We start from the raw sequence: 22,063 nt of genomic DNA, 5'->3' as shown, positions 1-22,063 counted from the left end.
GGTCAAGCATAGTTTTAAAACTCCAACTCGGATTCAGAACCAGCCGAGGATCAACTCCGATTCTAACTCGGTATCAACTCGGCATAATTGATTTCAATGGCTCAGTCTTTGTAAAAAATACATTAAATATTTATTTTTTTATGAGAACATATTTCTAAAGATTTTCATTCATGTTTCCAAACTCAAAGCATTAGAATATAGAGAGAAGACAACATATGATCAAAGTATGCTCATGGATATATCTATTATATCAAAATGGCACCCAGTGCACTGTCCAATACATGTAATATATAGAGATCGGAACAAAAACACATAACCAAGGAGGCTCTAAATGGCCTCTACAATAAAACATCACTAGACACTACTGCTAGAAAAGCCAACATCATCTGGCTCAGACCCTAAATCAGAGTCGGGCGAAGAAACCCATGGAACCTCCTCTTCATCAAGATCTCCAACTGCAACTGTAGAAGTAGTAGCACTAGCAACAGTTGCACGCTAAGATAGACGAGCTATGTGCCTGCGTCATGGCTGAGTAGAGGAAGTGCCTGCAATTGGAGGACTTGGGGTTGGTACTAGTGGATCTGCATTTAGCTGAACAGTCTGTAATGCCTTCACCTATAAATCCAAATCAACACCAATATCCTCATCAGGGTCAAACTCTGTTGGTTGACTCTCCATTACCCAATCTGATGATGGATCAATATCTTCCAACATAATGGGATCTGTATCAGGTATTTTGTTCAACAATTGGTTGCGTCTTAGCTAGAGGTTGTATTGGACGTAGACTAGATTATTTAACCGTTTTTATTCCAAACGGTTTCTCTTATTCGTGTGAATCCTCTCAAAGACAAACCAATTGCGTTCACACCCAAAAGCACTACAAGTTTGACTCAAAATACAGATTGCAAACTTTTGCAATTGAGGACAACGGCTAGCAAATGCCTCCCACCATTGTGTTGCAAAAAACATAGTTGTGTAATGACTTAGCTCAACAAATTATATCCAACTTTCAAATTATAAACAATTTAACAAAATAAGAATTTGAAAATTGAAATTGTTTACCCAGCTCATCTACTTCCCTTGCAATCCTTGGTAGGTTCTTGCAAAGGTACCTGTGGCTCCTACTGAAAGAAGTGATCTATCGGTGTATCTCCAACTACTCACTCTCATTAAGGACCATGCGCTCAAGGCACTCAATCAATCCATCTCTAATATAATGTCCCTTCCCAAATATATTGGTAACAGAGTTTAGTCTCCCACAATTTTGCATATTTTTTGGTGAATGAGGAACCCATGCATTTTTTACTTAGGGACTTAGGAGAAAAGAGGTTGAATTATATCACTAGTGGAAGGTGGGGGCCACCCACGTGGGGAAAAACGCACTTGGGCACTTGGGCAATTCGAATTGCCTTGGAGGGGAAATCGAATGGCTAGGGAGAGGAGCCCACATGGGGAAGGAAGGTTCACGAAGTTATAAGGAGGAGGAACTCCCCAACTCAAGGCATCATTTGTCTATCGAACTCATTTGTGTTGCTCGAGCTGCTTAGCCGAGTTACCAGTTGTTTAGCATCGAGTTTGCCAAGCGAGAGACTCAAACCTTTCTTCAAGGGACTTCTAGTGCCGCCCCAAGAAGGCAATTTGTACTACCTTGGAGGAGAGTCGATGGAGTTTCACAGTCACATCACTCAACCTTGTTCTCAGCCAGTGCGTGTTTCTGGAGGATGCAAAAGGGTAACACGCAGGTGTTGTTTGTGGGTTCATCCGGGTAGCAATTGCCGAGGGGAGTTTGGGCATTAGAGCTACAGTGGAGGATTAACCTTTTGGGAGTTTTGGAGCAGGAGATTGTTGCATTGGAGCAATTCGATTTACAGTCACCAGGGCCTGCACAGACATCCATCACTGAGCACACGTTGGAGTTGGAGGAAGGAGTTGTAGAGCTGGAGTTGGCCGGGAGAAGTAAGGGAAACCTTAGTGGGGAGCATCTCAGCACTTGGGGGTGATTTGGGGGACATTTCCAGCCAGCTACAAGCAGGCCATACTTTCCAGCATGAGGAGGAGGACGTGGTGCTTGGAGGCCAAATTTTGGGGGTCAGAACTAGGCCAAACCCTTTCTGGGTTTTGGTTGAGAAACTAGGAGCTAAAGTTGCAGCATTTTCTGAGCACGGGAAGTTGAGTTCCCAACACATACTTTCCAGCAAGCAATGCAGGTTCTGGGCAGTGCAAAGCATCTTTGAAGCAGTGATTGTGCAGCCATTGGCCTGTTGTTTACTCACCTGGATTTTGTCATGCTTGTAATGACCCGCCTATAAATAAAATAATAATATAAATTAATTAAAATTATAAATTTAATTAATTTATAATTAATTTATAAAATAATAAAATAAATAAACCTTATTAAATCAAACTACGTATTCAAATAAAAATCAACGAAATCAAATCAAATTCGATTTCATAAAAGTTACACGTAACCATAAAATTGACACGAAGAAGGAAAAGAAGGCGGTGGATGAGGAAATAAAAGGAGAAGGGAAAAATCATTTTGGGGGGAGGAGAACAAATTGGACACTGTAGTACGGTTATGAAGGAAACTTGAGTCTTTGTTACACTGATGGGTTATGAAGGAAACTTGAGTCTTGATTACACTGATGTTTTTGGGCACGGGGGAAATCATATTGCTTAACTGAAAGCTTTCTGAGACTAAGTACCTAGGTTGTACTCAATTCGGCAGGGTGGTTTTGGCCATTTTGGTGACACAGCCAGTCAAGAATTGCAGCAGAGCAGATAAATTTTCAGTAGAATTTCAGCTGAGCAAACAGCGGGACAAGAACTGCAGCAAAGTAGACAGATTTTTTAGCAAAGTAGAAGGTTAGTATTCATTAGATTAAATTTCTTTAAAATTCTATATTCATTATTTCAGGTTCTGCTATTTAGAAATTAGCTTACAGTTCAGGTTCTTACAATGTGTGTCCATTGAGACAAGCCCAGGTGCACCACTCCAACACTATTATACTTGCTTCCAGAAGAATTAATAATATGGCTCAGATGGTTCTTATTCGCAGTGTTTTTATGGATGTTTGCTAATAGTTTCTCGTTTCCTGGTGTTGGATTTGTTTATTGCTTTGTATACCATTGTTCATCCTAGTTAGGAACATTACAGTGGTATCAGAGCCCAAATCTTGGCTCAGCCGTGGGGGAATTTCCTATGAGTGAGGAGCACTAGCAGAATATTATGTATAGGAGGCAGAGGTACCGAAGCAGAGAAAGGGAACTGGAGATCACTCCCGACACGGAGGACCGAGGGAAGGCAGTGGTAGCAGAAAGCATGGGAGAGCCCAAGAGCAGGGAGGAGATGGCCTTTGACAGTCTCTTGAAGGCTCTGAGTGACTTAGCAAAGGGGTAGAAGGAGATGCTAGAGGAGATCAAAATGCAGAACCGGGAGAGAAGCACTCATCAAGAGTTTCTATTTGGAGAGACTTCGGGGGCCTCTCAACAATTCGACCATCCTTCACCCACTGCGCAGCCTCCAACAACGAGTGGGCCAACTCGAGCCACACTACCCTCCTTTGTGCCTTTGGCACAGAATGAACCAGAAGGGGTCGAAGATCCTTCACCTATGGGGGAGCACTTTAAAGAGTGGCAATCCATGGGAGGCACTCTCTTTCAAAGATTTCTGCAAGCTCAAGCAGAATGAGAAGGGCAAGAACTATGGAGGACAAGGTACATAGAACTGAGTTGCAGCATACTATTGGGAGGATGTACTTCCCCACATATGATGGCACTACCAAGTGCACAGCTCGGGCTTGGGTAGAGAAGATGGACACTTATTTCCAACTCAATCGGATGACAGAGATGGAAGCCATCAAGATGGCCACGCTGCACTTGGAAGGGGAAGCCCACGATTGGTGGTTTCATGGCTTGGCTACCTTGGGGCATGCCAATGTGACTTCCTATGAGGATTTCACCAGGAGGGTGGTAGAGCAATTTGATCAGAGGGATCCAGAGGCTCACTTCAGGGAGCTAACCCAACTCAGACAAACGGGTAACCTAGAGCAGTACATATCAGAGTTTCTAAGAGTCCCAGTGATGGTGTCGGACCTATCAAATGCTAGGAGGGTGTACAACTTTATAGAGGGCATGCTCAAGCCATTACAGGGACTAGTAAAGTCACGCAAACCCTTTACGTTGTAGGAAGTCGTGACATGTGCTAGAGATTTACAAGAGGTTTTCCAAGACACAAGCACCTTTCCCCGCACGCACTCCCTACCCTCATAAGGGAAGTGATACTAGGCCACCACCACAGAGAGCAACCCAAGGATGTGGGCAGCTGGATGATGTGACCAGGAAGGACCTAAAGAGGAGGAAGTTGTGTTTTACCTGTCGGGAGCCCTGGGCACCAGGCCATCAGTGCACAACTGGCAAAGCCCACTATATCGAGGTCTTCTGAGATAGCGATAAGGAGGATGATGTGGAGCTGGAGTATGGTGTGGAAGATGGTGAGAGTCCGGCAGAGAGGGGACCACCACCACCACCTCTACAGGGGTAGCAAGTCCTTGCTTCTTTATGTGGGGTCCCCAAATTTCTGACATTGAGGATTCGAGGTACAATACAGGGGCAGCGTGTCTCCGTCTTAGTTGACAGTGGGGCTACCCACAACTTCATTGATGCCCAGTTGGTTTAGAGGAGGGGCATCACCACAACAGAGTTTGAGGGCTTTTCAATTCTAGTGTCGGGTGACCAAACTATGTAGTGCACTCGGTATGTTCCCGCCTTGACCGTGACCATGGGGAACTACTCAATGACAAACCATTTTTTTGTGGTAGATGTGCCAGACACCAACGTAGTGATGGGTGTCCAGTGGCTATACTCCCTTGGACGAGTTACCACTGATTGGAAGAAGTTGGAGATGGAGTTCACCAGGTCGGACGGCAAGCTGGTGGTCCTTAGAGGCACGCATTCATACCCACCACAGACAGTCTCAGCGCATAGGATGGAGACAGATTTGCAGCATGGAGACATAGCGTGGGCAGTAGAGCTGAGGATCTCAAAGGCTAGGGGACAAGCCTAGTCACCAACCTCAGATATACAAGCACTATTAGACAGATACTCAATGGTATTTGGGGGCATTCCACTAGGGCAGCCACCAGATAGGAGATTCGAGCACACAATCGAGTTGGAGTCGAGTGTGCAGGTAGTGATTACCACCCCTTATAGCCACCCCTAGGCCTATAAGAGTTGTTATCGTTGGGCCACATCAGGCTGAGTTCCAATCACTTTGCTTCTTCAGTAGTGTTGGTGAAGAAGAAGGATGGAACCTTGCGCATGTGCATCGATTACCGGGCGCTCAACAGGAAGACATTGAAGAACCGGTACCCCATACCCCGCATTGATGAGTTGATGGATGAGCTTAGAGGAGCCAAGTACTTCTCTAAGATAGATTTGCATTCGAGGTACCATCAGATCAGGGTGAGGGATCAGGACATCCCCAAGACAACCTTCTGATGCCATTATGGGCACTTCGAGTTTTTGGTCATGCCCTTTGGCTTGACCAACGCCCTGGCCACCTTCTAGTCATGTATGAACCATGTGTTCCAGAGGAAGTTGAGGAGGTTTGTATTGGTGTTTTTTGATGACATACTGATATACAACAGGACTTGGGAGGAGAATCTCCAACACCTGGAGGAGTTGTTGCGTATTTTGGAGGAACAATAGTTTTATGCCAAACTATCCAAATGTGAGTTTGCCCTGACTGAGATGCTCTACTTAGGGCACATTATTAGCGCAGATGGGGTGAGGGTGAATGAGGAGAAGATAAGAGTTATCCGAGACTGGCCGGTACCCAGAGACGTGACAGCGCTGAGGGGATTCTTGGGCATCTACACCTATTATCAGAAGTTTGTCAAAGGGTTTTCGCAGTTGGCAGCGCCCCTCGCGGATTTGACCACGAAAGGGGCTTTCACATGGACAGATGGGGCACAGTCGACTTTTGATCGTCTCAAGGAGGTGATGGGTAGTTGTCCAGCGTTGGCATTTCCGGACTTCTCTCAACCATTCACAGTGGAGTGTGATGCATCAAGAGAGGGGATTGGGGCAGTATTATCTCAGGATGGGCATCCCATTGCTTTCAAGAGTCAGAAGCTCTTACCCCATGAGAAGTCATATTCTATATATGACAAAGAGATGTTGGCCATCATGCATGCCTTGGCCAAATTCCGGCAATATTTGGTGGGTAACCAATTTCGGGTGAAGACCGATCACAACAGTCTTCGCCACTTCATGGAGCAGCAGGGCCTCAATGATAGACAACAAAGATGGGTTAGCAAGGTGCAGGCCTATGCCTTTGACATAGAGTATGTGCGAGGGAAGCACAACGTAGTGGCCAATGCTCTATCCAAGGGACCTGCAGGCCTCTCACTCATGAGAATTTGCTATGATTGGAAGGCCCAGTGGTTGGTAGAGTTCCAAAGACAGGGGGCTTGCGAGAACTTGGAGGGGGTGCATGCAGACAAGCGCTACCGGGTGATGGAGGAAGTCATATACTATAAGGCGCGCATATTTTTGGTGCCCAACTCACAGTTGAGGGAGAGAGTACTCCACGCAGCACATGACTAACCATTGTCAGGGCATCAGGGGTTTAGAAAGATGTACATGGCAGTCCGAGAGCGTTTCACATGGAAGGGCCTCAAGGGGGATGTGTTGAGGCATGTACAGGAGTGTCAGGCATGCTAGAGGAACAAAGGGGAGTTTACCTATCCAACAGGATTGTTGCAGCCACTCCCCATTCTTGAGGGGAAATGGAAGAGTATCTCAATGGACTTCATCACCGGGCTCCCCTCAGTGCAGGGCAAGGATTGTATCTATGTGGTAGTTGATCGGCTAACCAAATATGCTCATTTCTTCGCCATTCTGACCTGATATTTAGCCTCACAGGTTGCGGAGTTGTTCTTCAGAGAGGTCTTTCATTTGCATGGACTTCCGAAGAACATAGTGAGCGACAGAGATAGTCGGTTTATGGGAGGGTTCTGGCAAGAGCTCTTCAGGTTGGTAGGTACTGAGTTCACCTCGAGCACGGGATATCACCCTCAGACAGATGGCAAGACCGAGCAGGTTAACTAGTGGTTGGAGGGGTACCTTGGGAACTACGTGACCGGGCAGCAGAGGCCCTGGATTCGATGGCTGCACTTGGGTGAATACTACTACAACACCACCCATCACATGTCTATTGGTATGACCCCTTTCCGTGCCTTGTATGGTTATGATGCATTGTCTTTTGCTGACATTGTTTTTGGAGACAGTCGGGCCCCAAAGGCCAAAGATTGGATCCTAGAGAGCCAAGACATTCTCAAGGCTCTCAAGGACAACTTAGTGACAACACAAAATCAGCAGAAGATGTACGCTGACAAGCACCGGACTGAGAGACATTTTGAGGAGGGGGACTTGGTGTATCTTCGACTACAGCCATATAGACAGTCTACCTTGAAGCAAAAAGGGGTCGAGAAGCTACAGTCGCATTTCTATGGGCCGTACAGGGTGGTCAAGAGAGTTGGAGAGGTGGCCTACGAGCTGGAGCTTCCCCAGGGGAGCAGGATTCACAACATCTTCCATGTCTCATGCCTCAAGAAGGTGTTGGGACAACAAGTAACAGTCGTTGTACAGTTACCCCCTTTGGATGACGAGGAACATCTGGTTTTGGAACCGGAGGCCATCTTGGAGACTCGGGAGAGGAAGCTAAGGAGCAAAACCATCAGGCAGTTTTTGGTGCGATGGAAGAATCTGCCAGATGAGGATGCCACATGGGACGGTGACCACATTTTGGAGCATCCAGCGCTGAAGTTGCTCGAGGGCAAGCAACATTTGGGAGGGGAGAACTGTAATGTCCCTTCCCAAATATTTTTGTAACAAGTTTTAGTCTCCCATAACTTTGCATAATTTTTGGTGAATGAGGAACCCATGCATTTTTTACTTAGGGACTTAGGAGAAAAGAGGCTGAATTATATCACAAGTGGAAGGTGGGGGCCACCCAACATGGGGAAAAATGCACTTGGGCACTTCGAATTGCCTTGGAGGGGAAATCGAATGGCTAGGTAGAGGGGCCCACATGGGGAAGGAAGGCTCACGAAGTTATAAGGAGAATGAACTCCCCAACTCAAGGCATCATTTGCCTATCGAACTCATTTGTGTTGCTCAAGTTGCTTAGCCGAGTTACCAGCTGTTTAGCATCGAGTTTTCCAGGCACGAGACTCAAACTTTTCTTTGAGGGACTTCAAGTGCCACCATAGGAAGGCAATTCATACTACCTTGGAGGAGCACCGATGGAGTTTTACAGTCACATCACTTAGCCTTGGTCTTAGAAAGTGCGTGTTTCTAGAGGACGCGGAAGGGGAACATGCAAGTGTTGTTTGTGGGTTCATCCGGACAGCAATTGCCGAGGGGAGTTTGGGCATTAGAGCTACAGTGGAGGATCAGCCTTTTGTGAGAGTTTTAGAGCAGGAGATTGCTACATTGGAGCAGGAGACTGCATTGGAGCAGTTCGATTTACAATCACCTAGGCCTGCGCAGACAACCATCACTGAGCACACGTGGGAGTTGGAGGAAGGAGTTGTAGAGCTGGAGTTGGTCGGGAGAAGTAAGGGAAACCTTAGTGGGGAGCATCTCAGCACTTGGGGGTGATTTGGGGGACATTTCCAGCCAGCTACAGGTAGGTCGTACTTTCCAGCGTGAGGAGGAGGACGTGGTGCTTGGAGGCCGAATTTTGGGGGTCAGAACTAGGCCAAACCCTTTCTGGGTTTTGGTGGGTTTTGGTTGAGGAACCAGGAGCTAAAGTTGCAACATTTTCTAAGCACAGGAAGTGGAGTTTCCAGCACATCCTTTCCAGCAGGCAGTGTAATTTCTGGGCAGCGCAGAGCATCTTTGGAGCAGCAATTGTGCAGCCATTGGGTTGTTGTTTACTCACCTGGGTTTTGTCAGGCTTGTCCATTGAGACAAGCCCAGGTGCACCACTCCAACACTATTGTACTTGCTTCCAGAAGAATTAATAATATGGCTCATATGGTTCTTATTTACAGTGTTTTTATGGGTGTTTGTTGATAGTTTCTTGTTTCCTAGTGTTGGAATTGTTTATTTCTTTGTATATCATTGTTCATCCTACTTAGGAACATTACATCTAACCTCCCCAGTGAAAGCTTCTGCTTCCATAGCTTTATAATGATACCTTGGGTTCAGAAAAAACCCAGCTGCATGTATAGGGTGATGGAGTTGATTGTTCCATCCTTGATCAATGATTTCCCAAATTGGCCCATACTTAGCCACTCTATCTTTGTATGCTGCCTTTATTTGCTCCTTTGCTTGGTCCATAGCCTCATAAATGAAACCCACAGCCAATATTTCCCCATCCACCAACCACAACACCTTAACTAGTGGCTCAACAACCTTCACAATCTTTGTTGCCTTTTTCCAAAATATGTCTTCATTAACCTTCTTTCTTACATCTTTGCCATCCTATTTACGAGCCCATTGACATCCATTCCATTCATCACTAGAAAACATCCTTTGCAAGTTTCTATGTTGGGAAAGCATAGATTGCAATGTCAAAAAATGAGTTGCAAATCTAGTGATGGCAGGCCTAACAAGATCCTTGTCCTCTGTGTTTTTTCTCATCAGGTTCAAAATCCATGAGTGACTGTAGATATAGTTTGTTATGCTTTTGGCATGCTCTATAGTATTCTTGATCCAATCTATTTTACCAATATCCTCAAGCATGAGATCTATGCAATGTGCAACACATGGGGTCCAAAACATGGCTTTGTGTTTTTCCTCTAACATTTTACCAGCAAGAACATAGTTAGAGGCATTATCTATGATGACCTGAACAACATTAGCCACCCCCACCTGTTCAACAACCTCATCCAAAAGTTGAAACAACAAGTGTTCATCTTTCACCTTATCAGATGCATCAATTAATTTTAGAAACATGGTTCCCTGTGGGCAAAAGATAAAATATTTTATGATGGTACAGTTCCTTTGAACAGTCCATCCATCTGACATGATGATACATCCTGTTTTCACCCATGAGCTTTTGAAATCTTTCAAATATTCATCAATGGACATAACCTCTTTTTGCAAAAGAGATCCCCTTAATTCATGCATAGTAGGGCCTTTGAAGCCCTTTCCAACAACAAATATGGCATCAAACATAGGTTCATAATATGGTGAACTAGAAGCATTGAATCATACCACCATCTAGCTATGTAATCACACACAGATTATCTCAATTCTTTCTTCCAATGGTCATCTAAAGTAGGTTGCATTTGACCTCTATTAACTTGAGGACCATGTGCACTATCAAAGGGAGAGGAGGCTGTGACTGTGAAATAAATTTTGATATCATCCTTCTTTTTAATTTTACCCTTACCCTTTTCTTCAATAGACTCTAAAGATGGAGGAACATAGTGAAAGGGCTTAGATGCATCAGTGCACAGGATAAATGAAGAGCCCTCCTAATCAAAATTGGAGTTGGCAGCCATCATGTGTTTTATACTCCTCTTCCTCCCTATTTCAACCTCTATTTATTTTTGTCTAGTTTTTTCTTCCTCAAACTTCTCAAATTTTTCCAACAACACCTTCCTAATTTCCCCAATCTATTCTACTGGTGCTACACATGGAACAATTTGTCCTCTAGTTTCAGCTTGTAAATGCCCCTCCACCTCCCTTAATTCTTTTATGACAAAATTTGAAATACATTTGATTATCAATCATCTCAACATATGCCCAAGCAGCGTCTTTCATTCTAGGAGCCATTTTCTGATATTTGGAATTGGAAATGAAAGGACAAAAGTCTGAAAATGAAAACAAAAAGAAAACAACTCTTCAACGTTCATTTCTTTTAAAAAAAATACTCTTTTCAATTTCCAGATTTGCAACAACAACAAAAAAGCAAGAGCAGATTTGAGAAGTGAAAAAAAAAAAAAACCTCTAGCCTCCTCAATGCTACTCCAAACACCAACTCCTCAATGTTGCTCCAACAATTGCCCAAGAACCTCCTCACCACTGCTCCAAAAACCAACTCCAGCTCTTCACAAACTCCTCACAAATGCTCACACAAATGCAATGAGATAGCTGTGAGGAAATGTGAGGGGGTTGGGTCACTTCTATAGGCTTGGGAGAGGGTTAGATGCATTGAGGAAAAAAAATCACTTTCAAGTCCGACTTTGCCACCTTTTTCCACCGCAGACGGGCTTAGCCGAGCCGGCCAGTCTGTTACCAAACCGGCCAAGTCAGTGTCTGGCTCGGCCGGTTTAGTAACGAACCGGCCTTCGCACTGGTTTTTCTACCAAGTCGGCTCAGCCGACTAGGCCGAGTCCGTTTCGAACCGGCCTGGTTTTAAAACTATGGTGTCAAGTGAAAGTTATGGTAGCTTTTCCAAAACTTGTTGACTTTTGGCCTCTTCCCAAGAGTGAAAACTTGTATATCACGTCACGTGTCAAATTTTTTAAATATGATTCTAAAATTTTTACCTGAGGTACCTTAGTATGTCTTCTCAAAGCCTTGAAAATTTCATAGTCCGAAATTGCTCTGGGAGAAAGTTACAACAAAATTCCAAGATCACTATTTGAAACTAATTTTAGGACCATTCAAAAACCCTAACTTCTACAGAGTATAGCAAAACAAAATCTAAAATTTTGAACAGATGGATATCGAGATCTCTACTCAGTGTCTTAAAAGTTTCACGGTCAAAAGTGTCCGAGAAAAGGAGTTATTCAAAAATTACAAGATCACTCGTTTGAAACTAATTTTAGGACCATTCACAAATACTAACTTCCATAATGTGTATCTCCGAAATTATAGCAAACCAAAATCTAGAATTTTGCCCTGATGTACTTCGAGATCTCTCCTCAATTGTTTCAAAATTTCAGTCTAAATCTTCCTCAAAAAAAAGTTATAGCACAAATTCCATGATGACTCATTTGAAGTAGCAAAACCCTAGGTTAATAGGCTTTGATGATACCAATGTCATGAAGCATGCACCCTAAAAATGATAAGAAATCAATAATTACAGTCCACGTCAAGGGAGGAAACCTCTTTTTACAATGACTATAATGTATAAAACAAGATTTGATGATCCTAAGACCAAGTCTCCTTGGTATACATATAGGAGACAGAGTACAATGAAAGGTTTTGGCTAGCATGACAGTAGAACAATAGAAATGTAATAACTCAATATCCAGGGCTTAATTAGAGGTTTTAGGGTTAACATGGGGCTTTTGTAGGGCTTAACACTCACATAGTAATTGTGCCTCTTTAACATATGCAAATGCACCAATAGATTTAATAAACATTGTCCTCCTTAGACAATTAACGAAGAAATTGAGAATGGACTTGTCCTTCCCATCTGTCCAACTATCTGACATAATGGTGCATCCTATGATCTCCCATGTTCTTGGCAATGTTGAATGGTATGTCACTCCATAGAAAACATCTTGCCACAATCTCGTTGGCCGCCTCCTCCTCCTTTGTTTTCACTATCAACCAAATAGAAGGTTTCCCCCTAAGCACTAACCTCAGCACAAAGAAAAGTGTGGATGTTGAGGGGTTGGGCATTGTCGAATGTGAACTCGAGAATTCATTTTCTCGCACTCTTGAGATGCGTCTAGCTCTATTTGCAAGCTCAAACCTCATTTCTTCCCAATCTCTCTTCCTATTAATATAAAAAGTTCATTGATTTGCAATGTGGACAATTTCAGAATTTCTAGTGTAGATGCTGGGCAAATTCCCCACTTCATTCCCTTTGATTTTGGCAAGGTGGTACTTCAAGTTGTTGATTCCACCAACATTTCCATAACACAAATTGCAATTCAAACTCATTCTATTATGATCATCATAAGGTAGATCAAACTCCCACATTGCGTCCAATGGCTTTGGCATTTTGATGTGTAAAGGCACTAATTAAATTTGTAGACCTATGGGACAATTGGGGAAATTTAGAATCCAAATGCTCAAAAACCTTCAAGAATGCTACAATTAGAATACCACAGCTATATAAGAGTTAAATCCCCCGTTAAAGGGCAAAAAGAGGTATATCTAATGGGCATTGCAAACCATATACTAAATCTTGAATAACAAAGAAACTGAAGGCATAATTTTTTACATACCTTGGAATATGAATATGGTATACCAGAGTAGATCCCCACTCCACAACTGCTTAGTTGATGGTAATGAAAACTGTAGATTTACCCTTGTTTGCTTGATGGAAAATGGTCACAATATCCTCAAAGCTCAATCCCCATTAGAATTTTTTACAAAATGAGGTTTTAAAACCAAAAATCACGAATTAAAGCAGACTGTAAATGAGCAGCATGATAAATTCCATCATGTCACAAAAAATTCCAAAACTGAAATTATCGTGATATACCGGTGATATTATCATCGAGGTGACTTTTGGCAATAATATTATCGTCGTAAGTGTAACACTGCATTCAATAACATTGTGAATGTTGTATTGTGATGGTTTCTATTTATTACTGCACAGTTGATTGATTACAGTGACTGTGGCCTAGTTTAAAATTTTGTAATGGCTATGGTTCAGTTTGGAACCCTGCTAGTCTATAAATGAATAAACAGCAAGCAAAACCAAGGTTTAAAACACCCCACCTTCTTGATGAAATCAAGGAGGGTGAAGATTACACCACATAGCAGTATGAAGGTGCCTCCAAGTCCAACTCTGGGTGACTTAAGGTATGAAGGCTCTTAAGTGTGTGTATATTCCTGAAAGAATGAGGAGAACAATAATAATAAAATGATTTCATAATAAGCCATAGAGACTGTATGGTAAATGTTTGACAAAATACCTAGGTGGAAAATTGATTTTAACCTCCATTAAAAGCCAATAGCAGGACAAGAGTTATGGCCATATCTTTATTCATGTGGGAGCATGTCGTTTTTTTACATATTGGGTTGCATTTCATTCAAATTTCAAATAGCATCATCACTATACTTCACTGCAGCCATTCCATCATGTACAGTACTGAAGCTACTACCAACAAAAAAAATTATGGCCATTTATTGTGGCAATGCTACGGGTTACATTTTATTGTTTTGTTTTGCTAAAATATGCCAAAGCAACAAATTTATGTGGAAAACAGCAGACCTCAAGAATTACAACATTTTCTAGACAGAGAAGCATACATAAAGCAGTTCCATATCTCATTTGTAGAGATGCAATTCTAGTGGGGCTTGAAGGCTAGGATATTGCGCCCACTCCTTAGCACTTCCAGGGCTGGATGCAAATGCCTCAGACCCGACAAATGTTTCTCAACATTTAGAAGAATGATTTGCATTGAGAAGAGGCAGGCTAACAACCAGGGAATTTGCCACTGCCCTTGGCTTTTGGAGTATGAAGTATCAACCTCTGGAAGGAAAAGGTCTTTTTTCAAAGATAATTCAGTGGCTAATCCAGCCATGTCTTGGGGAGTTTTTAAAGAGGACACAGCAGTACAAAGGTATATAGAAATAACAGGAAAAGTCACGAAGGAATTGAGCTCCAGACATATTTTGAAGGATATGAAGTTATGAACTATTTAGATGTTCGAGAAGAGCTCCTCATTACCTCATTAAAGGCTGCCTTATGGTCTAGTTGGGAATTTAGAGGGTATCTGAAGGTGAAATGCCCATACAATAACGAGAATCCAGAGCTGGCATTATGTTGGACCTCACTACACTACTGCTAAATGCCTCTAATTCAAGGTTTGATGGAGATTCTAGATAGCAAAGGGACAGATTTTTATTATTGGACTCTTAATGCAAGTAATATTTTTTTGGATTTGTATAGACCCTTGGCTATTGAGCCTTGATTTATGAGCCACTGAAAAGCTTTGGTGGTAAAGTGCTGTACCTACAAGACAAGCCTTCCTGACTCATGAAGAATGATATGCTTATCAAGATATACCCTTCTTTACAGCAAAGATATACAAATCACATTATAGCTCAGAGAAAAATAGTTACAATGATAATAATAATAACCCATCCTGATTTGCTGTGAAATCAGTGAGCATGTTGACGTTTTCCACTAGCAAAAGGTCTTGCTGGATATTTAATTGATGGGAATGGAAATTTTATTTGGACAGAAAATTGAGATGTTGCAGATTCTTAGAAGAGAATAGATGTGATCAAGCTTATTGACAAGATGTTGGAGAGACAATATGGAGCTCACTTTTAAGTCTTTGACCTGGTGAAATTCAGATAGCTTTAACCATACAGAAATTGATAATTGCTCAACTATCTCTTATCTGCCAAGTGAAAGCATCAATCTTATCAATTGCTTAATGCTGACCACACATGCAAATGGAACTGGCATTTGTATGCCTGTTGACAGGCTCAACAATATATCCAAGTCGCAGTCTCAAACTAAGAACAAAACTTGAGAAAACACGGGGTTCAATTTCCCTTCACATATAGAAATCAATATTGAAGAAACAGATATATATGACATGAGATGAGCTCCATACTGTGCAATGGAAAAGCTGTCTTTCAGGCCCAGATTTGTAGCAGAGGTGCCAGGACCGACTTAAGGGCTATTTTCATTTTCCTAATCCTGGATAGCTGGTAGATGCTAATTTGAGCAATTCTAATGGAAAGAAACTTGAAAAGGACCAAGAATTTTTTTAATGGTCCTTGAAGCAGACACTTATTAGATGATTGCCATAGCTAGGAAACAGTTGAACAATTTCCATCTCTGATGATCCTTAGAACTGTATTAATAGAAATAAATACAACTTTTGACACATTGCCTCACTCGCAAATCATAAAACTTTATAAGCCACTTATTGATGGTTCGAAGGGCAAACCTGGATTCAAGAAGATGCCATCGAGTAGGTTCTCAGCAAGAAAAAGACTGATTAATGCCCACCACCAAGAGAGAATGAAAAAAGAAAAGCAATAGTAAGCATGTCAGCGTTAATTGTAAGCATGATAAATGCCTTGAGGGTTAGCTCAAGTGCTTATGAGGCAGAAGTGAAATCTCTTCCCCAAAGTTGGGGAGGTCACAAGTTCAACTCCCCTCGAGGTTAGGTTCTTCATGGTCTCCCAATTTCCCTTCCGATCTGACCTATGAGTTAAAACCTCCATCCCCTCTTAACGATTCGAGCTTGATTGCCAAAGCTACCATGAGGAGGTTCATCTTGTGACCAATGTCAACGACTTGTGCTTCCAGCCTCACAAATCCCTCTTCTATCGGATCATAAGGGTTATTGTGAACAAACTCGTCAACCATGGCTAGGTTTCTATGACTTTCTACTTAAACCGATTCCTGACCGATTCCTGAATCCCTACAACTTCCCACAAAGTAACTCAAAAAAACCTACTTTGATACCAATATGATTTGTAAACTACTATGGATATTCCGCTGGAACAGTTCATCACAACACATCTGATAAAATACTGAAATCTTTACTGTGAATGTTAATTCCATTTACATCTCAATTTCTTTATTTATTGTTTTTATACTCAAATTAATAAATTAGCTAAAATGCAAAAAATAAAGGGAATGAAATGCACAAACATCCACAATAAAACAAGTTTTGACCTGGGAAATCCTCACAGGAAAAAACCCAGCTAGAAGGTAAAATTGCTCTACTCTCATTTCTCTGGTATGGAAATATGCAAGTGCAGAGAAAGAGATACTCTCTATAGAGCTACCTAAGACCTAACGCTACTACAAAACTTCAAACCCTCTGTTATGCTCTCTAACTTCCCACTCCCAGTTGTTCAGCTAAACTATGGAACAAAATACAATAGAATAGAATGAAAACCCTACTCTTCCTACTAGTCCATTATTTTAACATAGTTTGATAGCCAACTAGGGGTAAGATTTGACTCTCTCGACTCTCAATTAGAGTTACAATTTTGGACCTTCTAGAGTCTTCTTGAAAGAACAGATGTAGCTAGCCCCATGTGTATGAGTGACAATGGCTAATGTGGCATCCTCTCGTACCATGGTGGTCAACACCGTAGGTCAACTTGCGGTTGGCATAACTTTTGCATAGGAGCTCCATTTGATGTGATTCTCACACCATTGTAAAGGTTTATGAGATTATAACAACACAAGAGGATCTCGCACAAGCGATAATTTTTTTACCCCAAAAAACATCGTTTAATGCCTCAAAATGACTCCATGAAGTTTCAAACCCCAATTCTCCAAACTAGGACCCAGCGTCAAAATGAACCTGCAAGCTGATTCCTCCAATTTTTTCCACTCTAAAAGCATCGAGATATATGAAAAATAATATAATGATCCAATCGGGATCACAATCCGTGAGTAAACTATCTCCAACATGTATATCCAGTAAGATACAAACAAGAGTAGGCATCACACCATGCACTTATAGGAAGCACCCCCAAGCATGATGTAAACATTTTTTGAGTAAACCCAAAAGCTAATAGTTGATAATGGCAAAGATTGAGCATGTAATTTATCGAATAGAAGAGTTTAGAAAGTTAAGGGTTGAGGATAGAATTAAAAGGCAGATGCTAAGTATCAGATTGTACCTGAAAGTCCAAGGAAGATGCTGAATCAATCAAGCAACAATAGAAGATGTATATCATTTGAGTCTTGACATATGTGTGACTTGGCCAAGAAGGCCTATGGTCAAAGTTAGGTCAGATAAGAAAAAAGGATTTCCACATGATTGCCAAGCATTATAAATGGGTATGTAGACTACATCAACCCTTGACATTCTTCTCTAGCTCCTACGAAAGGAATAGCATCCTTAATATGACAACCCTGTTTGTAAATCTTGGAAGTGCAAGCCATGTTGGCTTTCCAACCTCAAACAAGAAATATTTCAGTCGGATAGGTTTTCAGATGGGCAGAGTAATGCCTTGAGCAACTGTGTCAGATCCAGTTAATGCTTATTAAGATACCAGGCTCTGCAGCAGAGCAAGCAACTCCACTTGTTTATCGAACATGTCATAGCAGATCTTGCTAGCTTTAACACACATATATTGAACAAGGTACAGAAGCTGTAACTACCAAAAGGAGATTATGTGAATATAATGATTAATCTCATTCTTCCATTTGTCGTGAACAATTCAAAATTTTATTAAAAATGGACAACATGCTGACACAGGCAGTGAAATCTCTGTGGCAAAGGAGCAAAAAGGGGATGTGTGTGAATTGTACAACAGCAAATGATCTAATTAGGCTTTTGGTTTGAAATTTGAATGTCTCGGATATACAAACTGAATGACCTTGGAGATGCATTTATTAATTTGGCCCCTAAACCAGTAAATACCACTGAATCTGTTAGTAGTATGTCTCAATGGTCAGACCACCTTGTATATGAGGTTGCTTCCCCACCCTCTGGAAGGAAGCCAAGTGATAATGCTAATTCTTCTTTAGCTTTCATGGTACTGCTCTATTCCACAAGGCTCATACACAAACTTCTCCCATTCTTCAAATCCCATGTTCTGATTTAAGGCCCATTTATAAAAATATATCTGGGCTCTATTAACCAGAAAGGAACAAATTTTCTCCTTTGTGAGCCACTTATGCTTTGTGGTCCCTGAGCTCTGATTCAAAGCCTCTTCAAATGAGGTTGGGGGGATTTTCAACTTGCGTCTCAAAAATCGAAATACAATGTCTACAGCATAACACACCCTCAGGATTGGCCACTTTATCAACTAGGTTTGCATGTTGAAAGTTAATTGCTTATCTAAATATATTATCTAACTTAACTCAATTTTTTTACTTAGATATAAATTCTTATTTGTAATACAAATAAAATACTTAATACTGGATTTAACATTTCCGGCACTGGGTGTCTTAAAACATAGAAAAATTAAAGCACATGAACATTACCTTAAAATCCTCGGAAGCTTATTATGTCGAGCAACTTCCATGACAAGTGGCCAATATTCATGTGCTCTTGCATTGATTTCCTCTGACGACCACAGGAACTGCACTCTGTCAAGCTTCATACCAACAGCCTTCCAGATTTCAATCATGTAACGTCCTACAGTCTGAATCTTTTTCAGATCACCTCCCATCTTGTTATTGAGCTGTGCAAACCAATCTGCAATCCATAACTTCACAATGCAGCCAGCATCTGTCAACTTGTTCACATTTAATGCCTTCATGACTCCCTGTAAAATTAAACATATCAGGCATGAGAGAGTGACACCCTTACTAGAAATCATACAAAGTAGTTGCAGAAGTCATCGTAATTCGTTAAAATTCTAAGCCCATATTCAGACCTGCAAAGAATTTAAATCTGCACAACTTTCTCTCTTTCGCCTAATCTGTTTAAATTCTGATTTAATTTGTTCTCGATTTGGAGTTTGATTCTGGGATGAGGTCCTATAAACCAACTAGGATCAAATGGATGTTGAAAAGGCAAACAAATAAGCATAATCGAAAATCCTTCTTGAATTGGCCTAATAATGATCTAGGTCATATTCCAATCTACATTTTATTTATTTTAGAAACTCGGGCGAGAGATGACCATAAAATTGATGTTAAGTACTTGACATATATTCTATACTCAAATAAGATAAGATGAAAAGAAAATAAAATAATTTTATTAAGGGCAGCCAAAGTAGGTCAATAGGAGTCAGGACTAAAAGGTACAATTATTGATATAAGATGCAATGCGAAAGTGCAAAAGCATCCCCTCCATGATTGGCCAGTTCCATGGGACCTATCAGTAAAATTCCTTTGGAAAGTAATGATCCTGAGTAGAGTGAGAAAGGGTTTCCATGAAATGTGGGGTTTGTTAGAAACAATACTTGTGAAGAGGTATTCTTCTGACAAAAAGCAAGGAATACCCATCTTTCTGCTAAACAAAATTGATCAATCATCAAACTCATAATTCATTGAATTTTTTTATAAGTATAAGCCAAATATTGAAGTGAATAAGTCCCAGCTGTCCAGTGATTTATAACCAAATTCATACTTAAGAAAATTACGACTCTAAGTCAAATTCGATTGAAATTGAGAAATGGTTTTTCCATCATTAGAAACTGAACTAGTAATTCTATATATATCTTTTGGAGATATCCGTGTTAGAAGAGAATCTGTGCAACTCTCAATTATAGGTGAATTAAGCCTTCCATTCTTCATCTTGTGTCCCCTATATAAGAGAAACAAGAGACTAGCACAGAATGATTCATTGGTTTTTGCAACTGTCACGTATGATAAATCCTTTGCTTGATGAGTTCAATGTCTATCTTTAAACTGATAAGGGTTAAGGAAATCACTTTGAAATATTGAAGAACGGAATATACCAAAGAAAAAAAGGGATAAGAATACCATATTCATACCGCCGAGCATTTAGTAATATCAAATGTGCCCATATGAACGGAACTAGTTTCCTTTATGCAACAATCATCGCAGGAAGATAAAATAATCATTCAAAGGATTCGTTAGAAACAAAGACTTGTTCAAATCATCATGATCATCTCCCTAACACCTAGCTAATAAACTAGCAATACTAATGAGAAAAGCATAAAATGTACAGGTACATATAGAGATGTGAAGAAGCTGGGGAAAATGAACTCAAATATACACCTTTAATCCATTCAATATCATGTATTTTATGAATCTCCAGATCAGAAATATTAGTTTCTTCGTTTTTACTTTTTCTCTGGTAAGATATTATGTTTACACGTGGCCAAAAAAATGAAAATAAAAGCTCCTGTTGCTCTACAAAACTGGAAAAACAGATAATAACACTAGGCGGATCTGAGTTCAAGTTCCTACGTTTCAAACCACCAAAAATTCATCATTTATAAGAGCACAGAGTTATATTTGTCTTTAAGCAAATTCAGGCATTTTCTAATTCCTTTTGTTCCCCTTTTTGTTTCTAACCTGGGCTATGTGCATCCGACCAGAGGGTTCAAACCCATCATAGCAGACAGGGTCCTTCTTCTTTTCCAAGAGGGTTCTCAACTCGCTCTCTTGAATGCACTCCTCCCCCACACTGCGTATCAGCTGGAACTTATCCTCCAAGCTAAGCCTCTCCAAGCTAAGCCTGCGCCATCGCATAAAAGAAGCAAAAAATCATGAACCTTGGACTACTTCATCCTAACCTAAACTAACATAAAATAGCATACAATATAACAGAATAAACAGATGAAAATTTACTCCGGTGTCGTTTCTGCAAGATTCGAAGCTTGTTGGGTTGGATCCTCAGAGTTGGGTTCTGCGTGCCCGTCTTCTGTTAAAAGGGGACTGATGTTTTCGGTTTCCTCGTCCGCCATGATGCTTATTGGTCTTACTGAATACTTGTATGCACGGCAGTGATCTCCAATGGAGGTGGGAGGCGCAATACATACAATCAATCTTTCCCCCACGGCCTGTTCATTGATATCGTACTTAAATGGTAGATGCTTAGTATCAAAATCCTATGTTATCATCATAGCACATATTCATACCTGAATTTGTACGAATTCAAGCGTTTTTTTAAAACATCACGAACACCGAACGTATTCATTGTTAAGGCCTCGGCCAAAAATTGTGATTTTCGACATCCTCAACATTGTGGAAAATATTCATGAGGGTGAACCATGTTTATATTTTTATTTTCATAATTATTGTGGAAAATATTCATGATTGTGAACCATGTTTATATTTTTATTTTCATAATTCAGATATCAGCAAAGAATGATAGGTTTAATGGTTTTTCTTTTTAGAAGGTTACATATTTAATTTCGAAGGGATGGAGTATGTAGATTTAAGGGGAGTATGTACATTTAAGTAAGTTGTTATTGCGGATATTAATGTGGGGTTAACAAGATATCAACACTTTTATATTGGTTTATGGGTTAAAGAGAGATAAATTATATTTTTTTTGGTGTATTCTAATGCTCAAAGTTGTAATATAGATTAAGTGGGTTTAATGATTAAGAATTTGGATTTCCTCTTTAAAAGTCACATGCTTAATTCTAGAGAGGGTAGGACAGGCACATGTGAGTATGTTGTTTTTGGATATTGGTGTATGGCTAGCAAGGTACCAGCACTTTCATCATTGCTTACGATTTAGAGAGGGGGATGAATTATATTGTTTTGGGGGAGGAC

The 22,063-nt window shown here is 40.9% G+C and overlaps 1 protein-coding gene across 2 annotated transcripts in view; it reads right to left on the bottom strand.

Moving 5' to 3' along the window:
- The window catches only part of LOC149169091 (Tyrosyl-tRNA synthetase, class Ib, bacterial/mitochondrial), a 37,640-nt gene extending 16,111 nt beyond the window's left edge, over positions 1-21,529 (bottom strand). Inside the window, exons 1-3 of one of the 2 annotated variants that reach the window (XM_089428551.1) lie at positions 21,131-21,529; positions 20,855-21,002; positions 18,848-19,131 (exon numbers count right to left, since the gene is read on the bottom strand). In XM_089428551.1, coding sequence (XP_089284677.1) covers positions 18,848-19,131; positions 20,855-21,002; positions 21,131-21,246 — 548 coding nt within the window. In that variant the 5' untranslated portion in view covers positions 21,247-21,529. Of the gene's footprint in view, positions 1-18,847; positions 19,132-20,854; positions 21,018-21,130 lie in introns of both variants that reach the window. The other variant, XM_089428550.1, reaches the window with a different exon arrangement.
- Between the last annotated feature and the right edge of the window lie 534 nt (positions 21,530-22,063).

This window comes from Pinus tabuliformis, chromosome 4_2, assembly GCF_031772625.1.
Source record: "Pinus tabuliformis cultivar Carrire ecotype Pingquan chromosome 4_2, CPIR1, whole genome shotgun sequence".
NCBI classification, from domain to species: domain Eukaryota; kingdom Viridiplantae; phylum Streptophyta; class Pinopsida; order Pinales; family Pinaceae; genus Pinus; species Pinus tabuliformis.
Note: the sequence above shows the minus strand (reverse complement) of the source record. Positions and strands in the feature narration are given on the sequence as shown.